The sequence below is a fragment of the Scyliorhinus canicula genome, chromosome 1, assembly GCF_902713615.1.
Source record: "Scyliorhinus canicula chromosome 1, sScyCan1.1, whole genome shotgun sequence".
Taxonomy (NCBI): Eukaryota; Metazoa; Chordata; class Chondrichthyes; order Carcharhiniformes; family Scyliorhinidae; genus Scyliorhinus; species Scyliorhinus canicula.
The window spans coordinates 186,414,891-186,427,560 of NC_052146.1; the positions used below are offsets into that span (position 1 = coordinate 186,414,891).

General features: G+C 45.8%; 1 protein-coding gene across 9 annotated transcripts in view; it reads left to right on the forward strand.

The window, feature by feature from the left end:
* Positions 1-12,670, forward strand: part of ninl (ninein-like) — a 132,612-nt gene that overhangs the window by 36,127 nt on the left and 83,815 nt on the right. For all 9 annotated transcript variants that reach the window (XM_038804611.1, XM_038804603.1, XM_038804663.1 and 6 more), the window contains one exon: positions 6,061-6,127. In XM_038804611.1, the coding sequence (XP_038660539.1) occupies positions 6,061-6,127 (67 nt within the window). The remainder of the gene's footprint in view (positions 1-6,060; positions 6,128-12,670) is intronic.

Sequence of the window (12,670 nt, forward strand, 5' to 3'; positions counted from 1 at the left end):
AAATGGAGAGTATTCCATCACACTCCTGACTGGGCCTTCAAGATGGTGGACATGTTTGGGGGAATCAGGGGGCGAGATACTCGTTGTAGAATTCCCAGCCTCTGATCTGCTCTTACAGCCATATTTATAAGGCTGGTCCAGTTAGATTTCTGGTCAACTGTAAACCCCAGGATGTTGTTGGTGGAGAGGGTTTTAATATTGTCAATGTCACTCAATGTAAAGGAGAGATAGTTAGAATGTCTCTTGTTGGAGATGGTCAATGCCTGGCACTTGGGTGAAATGAATACTACATGCCACTTGGCAGCTCAAGCCTGAAGGTCGTTCAGGTTTTGCTGCATGTGGATATGCAGTGCTTTGGTATCTGAGAATTTGTGAATGATTCTGAACACTGTGCAATGATGGAGGAAACACATTGATGAAGCAGCTGAAGATGGTTGAGTCGAGGATATTATCCTGAGGAACTCCTGCACAATGTTTTGGATTGAGCTACAACAACCTCAATCATCACCTTTTGTGCAAAATATGACTCTAACCGATAGAAGTTTCCCTTGATTCCCATTGATTTAAATTTTGCTCAGGCTCCTTGATGCCACATTTGATCAAATCGTACCTTCATGTCAAAACAGTCATTCTCATCTCACGTCTGGAATTAAGCTCTTGTCAATGTTTAAACCAATACCGTAGTGAGATCTGCAGCCGCGTGGCTTGAGCGAAACACAAACTGAGCATTTGTGAGATTATTGCTGAGAAGTGCCACTTCAGCAACCAAGACCCCCTGAGTGGACCGTAACAAGCTTGCTGGTACTGTCGGTGACGCTTCTATCACTTTGTTAACGATGAAGAGTAGACCGATGGGGAGGTAATTGGCCAGATTGGATTTGTCCTTTTTGAGGACACAACATACCTGGACAATTTTCCACATTATCTGGTAGATACCAGTGTTGTAGATTAACTGGAATGGTTTGGCTAAGCGAACAGCTAGTTCTGAAGTTGATGGAGCCGTACTCCTTGGAATATCTATCGCCTTCACCGGTTCTTTGATGTCACATGGAGTAAATGAAATTGGCTAAAGACTGGCATTCGTGATGCTGCGGACCTCCAGAAACGGCCAAGGTGGATCATCCACTCTGCTCATCTAGCTGAAGATGCTTTCAAATGCTTCAGCTTTATCTTTTGCACTAATGTGCTGTGCTCCCCTATCATTGAGGGTGGGGATATTTGTGCAGCCTCCTCCTCAGCGTTTGCTTATTTATTTAGTTGGTCACCAGCATTCCTGACTGGATGCAGCAGGACTGCAGATCTCCGGGGCGAGATTCTCTGGCCCCTCCGTGGCGTGTTTCCCTGCGGCGGGAGGTGGCCCGCCGTTAGCCGGCAGCAGGATTCGCTGCTGTTGATGGAATTTCCCATTGAATCCACCCCGTGCCACCGGGAAACCTGCGGTGGAGATGTGCCGTAGGCAGGACCGGAAGATCCTGCCGGTATGAACAGCCGAAGACCTCGCCCTAAATCTGACTTGTTGGTCATGGGGTTGTTTAGTTCTCTCTCTGGCATTCTGCTTCCACTGTTTAACTTGCATATCTCCAGCTGTGTAGTTGCACCAGGTTACCCGTGCATTTTAAGCCATGTCTGGTGCTGCTCGTGACATACTCCCTTACACTCATTGAATCAGAGGCGGTCCCTTGGCTTGATAATCGTGGTAGAATGAGAGATGAGCAGGACAATGCGATTGCAAATTGTGGTTGAGTATAATTCTGCTGCTACTGATGGCCCACAGTGGCTCGTGGATGGCCGGTTTTGAGTATAGATTGGTGAAAATGAGTAGTTTTGTTTCCCCTCGCGTTGGTTCTCGCACCACCTGTGCAGAAACCAGTCCTCGTGCTCAGCCAGCTTTGTCAGTAGTGGTGCTACCAAGTCTTGATGATGGACTTTAAAGGTTCTCCATCCATAAGACATTGCTACACTTTAATGTTTTTTTCAAAATGGTGTTTAACATGGAGGAGTACTGATTCATCAACTGCTTGGTGGGGTGTTTGACCTGACATCATGATATTTCTTGAGATCCAGAATCAACATTGAGGATTCCCAGGGCAATTGTCTCCTGGCTGCATACCACTGTACTGCCAGCCCTAGTGGGTCTGTGCTGCCAGTGGGACAGGACAATTCCAGGATTGGTGATGGAGGAGTCTGGGACATTGGCTGTAAATAGTGATTCAGTGAGTTTAACTATGTCAGGCCTGTGTTTGACTGGTCTGTGGGACAGCTCTATCAATTTTGGCACAAGGCGACGATATCAGAAAGGAGAATTTTGCAAGGTCAGTGTGACACGTCTTTGCTATTTCCGATGCCAAGATTGGTGGTGGGTGGGCTGTTTGATTTTATTCTTATTTGACTACTCTGTAGCTGCTGGGTACCTAATTGTTTACTAGTCAATTTCAGAGGGCAGTTAAGAGTCAAACCATATTGCTGTGGTCTGGAGTGGTCTGGCCATGCAGGGCAGACTGGCTAAAGACGGCAAACTTACTGGCGGGTTTTAATGACATTCTGGTAGTTTCTGGGTTTCTTTTTCCTTCATGATTCTTGGTGGAATTTGAACTCATGTTTCTGGACCATTGATCTTGGCTCTGGATTATTCATCCAGTAACATTACCATTATGCTCCTATTCCCAGTTTTGTGTGTGTGTGTGTATATATATATACATATATATATAAAATGCCTTTCGCTACCCTGGGACATCCCAAAGCACTTTATCGCAAATGCAGTATTTATTGACCTACTGGAAGAATTGCAGTAATTTGTTTTGTGGATATTGGATGAAGGATAAATTGTCCATGGAGGGCTCTTTTGCTCCTCTTAAAAATCGTGCTGTAGGATCTTTGACCCTAGCTGTTCTTTTTGTTTATTTGAGAAGATATACTTGCCAATTCAGTGAGTATTTAATTGTTTACGTGCTGTGATCATAAAATAACTAACAGGACAGGTTTTCCTTTGTTTAACAAAGAAAGAGATTAGCTTTATTATACTTAAATTGTTTCAAGTAAAATAGAATACACACTGCCTTGAGCACACACATACACACACAATGCAGATTATAGAATGAGGATGCATAGGTTGGACAAATTAGAGTCCATTCAGAAAAAGTAAGAGTTTAGTATACAGTTGTGCAGTTTGGTGACTTGGCTGGCTTCAAGCTGAATTCAATAGTCTTGATGTTTCCGATTTAAAGATGTAGATCACTGGGTCGATTGTTCTTCAGGAGACTGCAGTGCTGGGTTGGATTGCTTTAAGAATTCTCTGTTGGCACTGGATGTCCCTGGGTAATGACAATCCTAACACAGGGCTCGAAGTTTACTAGGTGGGTTGGAGAAAGAAAGGGAGGCAGGAGGGGCCCCACTTGGGTTTTGTACAGAAGATGCTTGTCCCGAGTTCGTCTGAGAAAACCAGCATTAAAAACAGGCAAAGGATTGGCTTGTTATGTGGCCTTCCTTCTCCAGGGGAATTCAGAAAAACGCACTGGGGGGGTTATTCTCCAGGTCCACTAGCCAGTGTCAGGAATCGTGATAGCCCGGTGAATTGGATGTGAGGCCAAAAGTGGGTGTCAATCCCGTTGGGTGTCTCCCAGCCCGCCTCAATGAGGTTCCTGCCCAGATCCAGCAGGAGCATACCTAATTAAAGCTGATTTAAATGTCCTTATCGGGCAGGAAGCCAGATTACCTGCCCTTCTGGGATGCTCCATGGGGGGGGGGGGGGGGGGGGGGGGGCAGCCAAAAGTGCCACTGGCGTGAATTGGTGCAAGTCCTGGCAATTGTGGACCTGGCGCCTTGCATTCCGAGGGGGAGCAAAGGGGCTCTGTACCTGCACCTGCTCTTTCTAGGAAGCTCTGCCGAACAATGAAGCAGCATCTTCAAATATCATCTGCAGGTAGAAAGAATTGCTCAAAAGAGGAACTACTTGAGAGTTAATGGACTGCTGTAGAGCTACATAAATAAATAGCGGTATTCCTTCCTTTAAAATTGCTTGGACCTGTCAATCAAAAGGCTTGTAAAAGGTAATGGACTGTTAAATTGAATGTGAACAATGCAGGTCAAAGTTTCTAGGCTTCTAAGCATGCCCAGATGCTTGAAAAAGTTAAAAGGGCAATTAAATTGACTGTGATCAAAGTACTTCAAAGGTTTCCATCACATTAAAGGGAAGGCTTTCATCTTCATTTCACAGATCTTTGAACTTGACATGTTGAAAGAGAGTTAAATGATTTTCAAGACTATAGATGGGAAACCAGCCAAATGACCCCTTCCTGGGGGAAACAAAACTCGGACCTGAGCCCCTCCAACCCAGCCTAAGTGCCCCCCCCCCCTCCCCCCGGTCCCACATCCCTTGAACGATCCCCTTCTGAGGCCAGCATGGGCAGGGTATTCACCCCATTGCCCTACTTCAGAGTCCAAGGTGCCAGATTGACACTGCCAAGGGGTGCAGGATGAGGGAGGAGGGCCTGGCCTTGCCAGTGATTCGGGGAGCTACAACAGTATTCTGAGATCAGGACCCTTTTAAAAATGGCACCCCCATCCCGGAGGAGGGGGACCCAGCCCCTCAAGTCCAGCAAAAAAAAACAATCCTTGTTTAAGTGCCATTGAAAGGCACGTCGGCCTCGCTTCTCGCGCCAATGGGAATCGATCCCAATCCTCCGCTGGCCGGAGCATTTAGGTTGAAAACTGGTGAACTGCGCTCACCTTCTGTGTATTCCAACGGTGGCTTGAGTGGCTCATGTCTGGAAGCTAATTTAGCCAAGTCCCATTGTCCAAGTGATTATTCTTTTAAAAAAAATAAAAATTTTAGAGTACCCAATTAATTTTTTCCAATTAAGGGGCAATTTAGAGTGGCCAATCCACCTATCCTGCACATCTTTGGGTTGTGGGGGTGAAACCCACGCAAACACGGGGAGAATGTGCAAACTCCACACGGACAAGTGATTATTCTTAATGACCCATCTCCCAACATTTGAATACCTCCGGTGATTGCCAAGATGTCTTGCCAATCCAATGCAACAGGAGATGTGAGTCCTTCACACCTCCCCGAGTCATTGTCTTGCAGAGTTTTTACAGACTGCCAGATTCCACTCCAATTAGTTGAGATATAGAATGTATAGAAATGCAAAATTGGGTTAGCCAATGTGGACTCTGAGTTCAAATCACTTTAGTCGCTGCATTTTTAAAAAGTCTGTATTTTAAAAGTTTAATTCAGATTTGCAGCCAGTGGATGAAAAATCATTATTTGGCACATGGCTCCTCTTTGTCCGAAGACTGTGTTACTGCTGTGACATAACTAACACTCTATTGTGCCTTTAGTATGGAGAAATGTTCTGTGACACTGGTCACCCTCTCTACCTTTGTATATGATCACAGATGGTCACGGGATATAAATCTGGAATGGAAATCATTGTCAATTCTCCACTTGCTCTCCTGTGGACACCTTGCTGCACTGGCTGAGATCAGTTAATTCAACATCAATCGTACCACAATAACCTGCATTTATACAGTGCCTTTAATATAGGAAAATGTCCCCAGACACTTCACAGGAGCATAATCAGTCAGAAACTGAGACAGCCACCGGAGGTAGATGCTTGGTCACAGAGGTAGGTTTCAAGGAGCATCGTAAATGAGGAGAGATGGGGGGGAAGAGACAGAAATGTAAGGAGGGAATTCCAGAGATTAATGCTTTGACAGCTGAATGGCAATGAAGATTAGGAATGTGCAAGATGCCATAATTAGAGGAATGTGGAGATCTTAGTTGGTTGAAAGGCTGGGGGAGACGGGAAATAGGACTAATTTCGAGGAGTTAACACAATCATACTCTCCTTCATTGCTATGTAATATCTGTGTTCCCCTCCCCAACTAACCATTACCCTTGATGAACATCCAGGATCTGGTTTGATTCCAGTTTGATCACTACATGAATGTAGCACCGGGTTTGCAGGGCACTCGCCCTGCCACCTCGGCACCTAGAGTAGCACGTCTACACTAATGTTTCCCTACTGTTAATGGTATTGGGGTAATTTTCTGTTACAGAGTCTCAAATCTGATGAAGAGATGGAACACCATAAGGAACCTTTACATGAAACCTTTGAAGCACCAGGTAAAATGAGTTTTTAAACAGTGTTAATATCTGACCATTACTTTTTACTTCAACAACATCGTTCCTTTATATAGCACCTTTAAGGACGTACTGTGGTGGCCATGAGGTGAGTGGTCACGTATAAAGTGGCTCTGGCTTGGAGACTTGGTTTTTGGCTCTTTTTCCCTGGTTTATGGACGTAGTTTTGGGAAGAAAGGTGGAGTAATTGAAGTTTGTTGATTTCTCCTCCGGTGTGGAATGTCTACAGGATTCTACACAAAACAGAAGTTGAATAAAGGCCCATCGTCAGACTCGGGAGGCCCTCTTGCTGGAGTGGAAGAGAAAATGGCGGAGCCATCCGTGTCATCAATGCCCTCTCAATGGACAATGGAGAAGTTAGTGGAGTTCCTTAATGGGGGAATTCAAGAAGCAAAGACTGGCGATGTTGGAGGACCTGTCCAAAGCAATTGAAGTGGTGATGGCACACACTCGCGTGAATTTGGATAGGGTGGAGCAGCGGTTGGAATCATAGGGCATGATAATTCGGAAGGTGGAGGAGACAGTCTCAGACCACAGTGAAGGCATTTTGGTGGAGGCCCAAAAGGATTGAAAGCCAAGGCAGATGACCAGGAGAACTGGACCAGGAGAACTGGTCCAGGTGCCGGAACCTGAAGATTGTCAGGCTACCGGAGGGCATTGAAGGTACAAATGCAATGGCAAAGATGAAATGAAAAATTAAAATCGCTTATTGTCATGAGTAGGCTTCAAATGAAGTTACTGTGAAAAGCCCCTAATCGCCACATTCCGGCACCTGTTTGGGGAGGCTGGTACGGGATGTTTGGGAAGTTGGTGGGGGAGGGGGTCCTTGCAAACCCTCCCGAGGTGAACTGGGCCCACTGGTCATTGCGTCAGAAGCCCAGATCCGGGGATCTACCATGGGCGGTCATAGTTCATCTCCATAGTTATCTGGACAAGGAGAGGATTTTAAAGTGGGTGAAGGTCACGCAAGAGAGTAGATGGGAGGGCCATACCCTATGAATTTATCAAGACATCAGGGCAGAAATTGTAAAATGCAAGCTGTGTTCAACAAGGCTGAGGCACAGTTCTACAAGAGCAAGGTGCAGTTCAGAGTGGCCTACTCAATTGTGGGTCACGTTCAAGTACAGAGACCATTATTTAAATACGCAAGAGAAGTGAATGATTTTGTGAGGAAAAATGGACTAGGAGAGATCTGATTGTGGTTGTTGGATGTTATGGAGTTTTGAATTTTACCTGGTCACGTTCATGTTTTTTGCCTCTTTCTGTGTTTTTCTTATTATGTTTTCTGGTTTTTGTCTTTCCTGTGGTGATATGGGGTTGCTTGTTTCATTGAAGGGGGATATGGGTTCTTTCTTTCCAATATGTGCAGTTTTTGATTGAAGGATTGGGGAAAGGGGGTGCATGTTTTTTTTCTTTGGTTCTGGTGTCTGTTTTGTTTGTGGGTTAAGGTAATGAGCCTAGGTTGGCTGGGTTTTCTTTGCTTGGTGTGGGAGGGGGGAGGGGTATAGAGCCTTTTTGGAGTTGCGTGTGTTGATTAGCTTAGGTTCGAGGGGGAGGTGGGGATTGGGGAGGATTGTAGGATAGGAGGTCGAAGGGAGAGGGGGTGGGGGGATGGTAGAGTGCTGACAATTAAGGTTTCTTTGTATATGGGCTTATGTGAGGGTAGTGACGGTGGCTGTTTTGGGTCGGCCTGGAATCGGGTTGCCTTTGGGCCCGGTTGGATTTCCTCACGGTTGGGGTATTGCTGATTCTGGGGCCGGGGGGGGGGGGGGGGGGGGTGTGTGTTGCAGGCACTCCGGTAGTTTTAGTGCGCATATATGCACCAAATTGAGAAGAGGCAGCCTTTATCAAGAAGCTGTTGGTGGTCATCCCAGAACTAGATTCGCACCAGTTGATTATGGGGGAAGATTTCAATTGTGTATTGGGCCCAAGGATGGATAGGTCGAGTCCCAATTCTTCGGGATGGTGCGAAAGAGCTGGCAGTGCAGTCCGGGTGGGGTGGGGGGTGGATCCGTGGAGGTTTAGATACCTGAGAGAGAAGGGGTTTACCTCTTCCTCCTCGCATGTGTGCAGGGTCTACTCCCGAATAAATTTCTTTGTGGTGGGGAAATCGTTACTCCTGGGGATGGTGGGGCTGGATACTCGCCACTTGAAATATCGCGCCACATCCCACATTATGTGGATATGTGACTGGAGACTAGCCCAGGGAGAAGAGGCAGGGGTTGGAGGCACCCCTGGGGTTGGAGGAGATTATTGGTTCCATGCAATCGGGGAAGGCACCAGCGGCGGATGATTTCCCGGTGGAATTTTATAAACAATTTGTGGCCTTGTTGGCACCGCACATAGGGGATGTTTAATGACTCTCTGTCTCGGCCATATTGACACAGGCGTCGATCTCTTTGAGCCCGAAGAAGGACCAGGATCCCGTAGAGCGTGAGCTTACAGGCCTATTTCGCTGTTGAATGCCAACATTAAGGTGTTAGCTAAGGTGCTGGTGACGCGCCTGGAGGACTGCTTGCCAGGGATGATCTGAGGACCAGACAAGGTTTGCCAAGGGCTGACATTTCTCAGCAAATAGCAGGAGATTTTTAAATGTGGTCATGATGGGCAGTACGGTGGCGCAGTGGTTAGCTCTGCAGCCTCATGGCGCCGAGATCCCAGGTTCGATCCCGGCTCTGGGTCACTGTCCGTGTGGAGTTTGCACGCTCTCCCTGTGTCTGCGTGGGTTTCGCCCCCACAATCCAAAGATGTGCAGGCTAGGTGGATTGGCCACGCTAAAATTGCTCCTTAATTGGAAAAAATTAATTGGGTAAACTAAATTTATAAAAATTGGGTACACTAAATTTATTTTAAAAATTGGGTACACTAAATTTATAAAAAAAAAAAAAACATTTTAAAAATGTGGTCATGACGCCCTGGGTGGAGTAGTGGCACAAGGAAGGGATGCCCACGGTCCTCGTTACTGTTTGTGCTGGCAATTCAGCCACTGGTCATTGCGCTTATATTGCTAGGCGGCTGGAAGGGTACAGAGAGGGGGGAGTACGGAGCACAGGGTGTCCCTTTATGTGGATGACCTGTTGCTAGGGCAGCATGGTAGCACACTGGGTAGCACTGTTGCTTCACAGCGCCAGGGTCCCATGTTCGATTCCCGGATTGGGTCTCTGTCTGTGCGGAGTCTGCACATTCTCACTGTTGGTTTCCTCCGGGTGCTCCGGTTTCCTCCCACAAGTCCTGAAAGACCTGCTGTTAGGTGAATTGGACATTCTGAATCTCCCTCTGTGTACCCGAACATGTGTCGGAATGTGGCGACTAGGGGCTTTTCAGGTAACTTCATTGCAATGTCAATGTAAGCCTACTTGTGACAATAAAGATTATTATTATATGTTTCAGATCCTCTCTCTAGTGTGGGGAGGATAATGGAGTTGTTAAGGAAGTGTGGGTCCTTCTCAGGATGAAAATTGAATGTGAGTAAGAGCGAAACCTTCCTTGTGAAACACCTGGGGAAGGAAGCGGATTTGGGGAAGCTGCTTTTCGGCTGGCCAAGACGAGGATTAGGTATTTAGGGATTCAAGTGGCTCATGACTGAGACTTGCTGTATAAACTGAACCTGGCCAGTCTGATGAAGGAGGTGAAGGGGGACTTGAGGTTGGACGCCCTTCCATGGTCCGTGGCGGGGATGGTTAAAATGAACATTCTACCGAGGTTCTTATTTGTGATCCAGTGTCTCCCGGTCCTCCTATCTAAATCATTTTTTTGTTAGAGTTGATATGTTAATCTCTGCCTTTATTTGGTTGGGTGAGACTCCCAGGATTCGAGGAGCTTTCCTGCAGAGGGAGCGGCAACCTGATGGGCTGGTGCTACCGAATCTGCGTGGTGAGCATCGAGAAACTTTGAGGGTGGATGAAGGAGCTGGTGCCGAGGTGGGGGCAGATAGAGGAGGTTTCTTGTACAGGTTCATGACTAAGAACATTGGTTATCGCCCCTCTTCTGCTCTCTCCGGCCAGATTCGCTACACACCCGACAGTGGACATCTTAAAAAATTTGGAACTAATTTAGGCCCCATTTTAAATATCATTACTATCGCCAATCTATGCGAACCATTGATTTGTGCCATCTGGAAAGGATGAAATATATAAGATTTGGAAGAGAGAGGGGATTGAGAAGAGGTTCAGGGATTTGTTTGTGGAGGATAGGTTTGCGGGACTGGAGGAGATCTTGGAGAAATTTCATTCAGGTATTTGCAGATGCAAAACTTTGTTTGTAAGGAACTGCCTTCGTTCCCTGGGTTACTGAGACCTACACTTGTGGACAGGATGCTATCTCTAGATGAGATAGAGGAAGGGAAGATATTGAATATATGGAGGGTTGTTGGAGACGGGGAGGAAGTAAAGGGGAAGTAGGAGGAGGAGCTGGGCTTGGGGCTGGATGGAGGGTGTGGAGCGAGATCTTGCATAGGGTGAATGCCACCTTGTCATGTGCCAGACTGAGCCTGACACAGTTTAAAGTAGTTCACAGAGCACACTTGGCTAGAGCGCGCATGAGTGGGTTCTTCTCCAGAATAGAGGATAGGTGTGAAGATAGGGTTATTATATAAAAATAACAAATTGTTTGTATTCTATTGGATTGTTTTGTAATTTGAAAATGTTTCAGAATAAAAATATATATATTTTTAAAAATAGCACTTTTAATGTTGTAAAATGTCCCAAGGTTTCACACGGCCATAGAAAGAGAAGCAGACCAGTCAGCCCTTTTAGCCTTGTTCTACATTGGAGTGTGATCAGATAAAATCCAACACCGAGTCAAAGGCGGAGGTATTCAGAAAGGCAACAAAAGCCTACTCAAAGGCGGACCAAAAGTGCTAGAGTTCGAGAAACACAAAAGTCTTGTCGGACTGACAGAAGTCACAGAGTTAAGGAGGGGGTGAGGGATGGAGGAATTTGAGCATGTGTGTGAGAATGAATAAGATTAGGGTGTTACTGGATCAAGAGCCAATGTAGGTCATCAAGCCCAGGTAATTGTTGAAAGGGACTTAATGCGGGTTAGGATCTAAATTCAAACAACAGGTTGCAAGTGACCTTGATGGAGCCATTTTCTGTCATTTTATTTTATTCCTAGTAGTTACAAAGTTTGGGTTTTCTTTGGGTTTTCTTCAGAAGAGTCTCCATACAGCCAGGATTACCTTGATTCCAATTCTTTGCTCTTGTGCATCTGATTTTGTGGGTATTTGTTTAATCATACTTTCTGTAAACTAATGTGGATGACAGCAGGACATGTGTTTCCAGGTAAACCTGGCTGTCTGTGTGAATGAGGTATGCGATCCATAGTAATGACATAGATCTGTCGTGTTGGTTATTGGAAGACCCAACAATGTAATTGGCTACTCTATTAATTCTTCTTTTGTAAAAAATTTTTTAGAGCATCCAATTTCCTTTTTGCAATTAATGGCCAATTTAGCGTGGCCAATCCACCTCGTCTGCACATCTTTGGGTTGTGGGGGTGAGACCCACGCAGACACAGAAAGAATGTGCAAACTCCACACGGACAGTGACCCGGGGCCAGGATCGTACCCGGGTCCTCAGTGTTGTGAGACAGCAGTGCTAACCACTGCGCCACCGTGCCACCTAATTCTTCTTTGCTAATTCTGTGTCATCATTTATTAATCTGCCCGGGTACTGGGAGAATAAGCTCAGACACCCGAGTATTTTTGACCTTCACCAACAACTGATAACTACAGCTTAGAGATGTTGCTTAATGTTGAGATATCCCTCAAGCCCCTAATGTCACATTACTGTAAACTTGGTCTCCTTTTTAAATAAAAGGAGAAATAAATAATGTACAAAATTGCTCTTGTGTCGTTCTTTGATCCTAATTTCCGAACTCTGTTTATTTTTCCACTTGTTTCTTGGGCATTCCAGGCGATAGGATAATATAGCTTTAAGTTTTCAGGCTCCTGCTAACTTTGTTCTGGTAACAAAGATAGGTTTACCAGTGTCCTGAGGAGGCATTACGCCCCTCCATCCTCCAGCTTTTTATCTGACTAAAACTGGATTTTCCGTGTTGAGAATTTTGGACAATAACAGTCCAGCTGTTACTGTAAAGCACAGGGCAGTTGAACACTAATTTGTTGCAGCAGCAGCCTAAATGTCTTAAAGGATTAAATGCAAGGACAGAGTGCATAAAATTTGGTTTATATTCCCTTGAGTTCAGAAAATTGAGGAGTGATTTGATGTTTAAAATGATAAAAAGGGGACTTCGGTGACGGGGGGGGGGGGGGTGTGCTCTCTTCAATATGACAGAAATATAGACACTTTAGGCCGAGTTTAGCCCGTAAAATCGGACTTAAACATCCCCTCACCCTGAACATTAGCACGGAACCCCCCCAACTCCCCCCAAGCCAGGCGATGGATGAAAGATGTTCCTAATTAACTAAATGCAATGAAAGACGACATCATGGCCGAGTTAAAGGCAGCAGTCAAATTTATGAGGGTAGAGCCGTGCCCAAAAGTGGCAGTCTTCGGGGTTTCG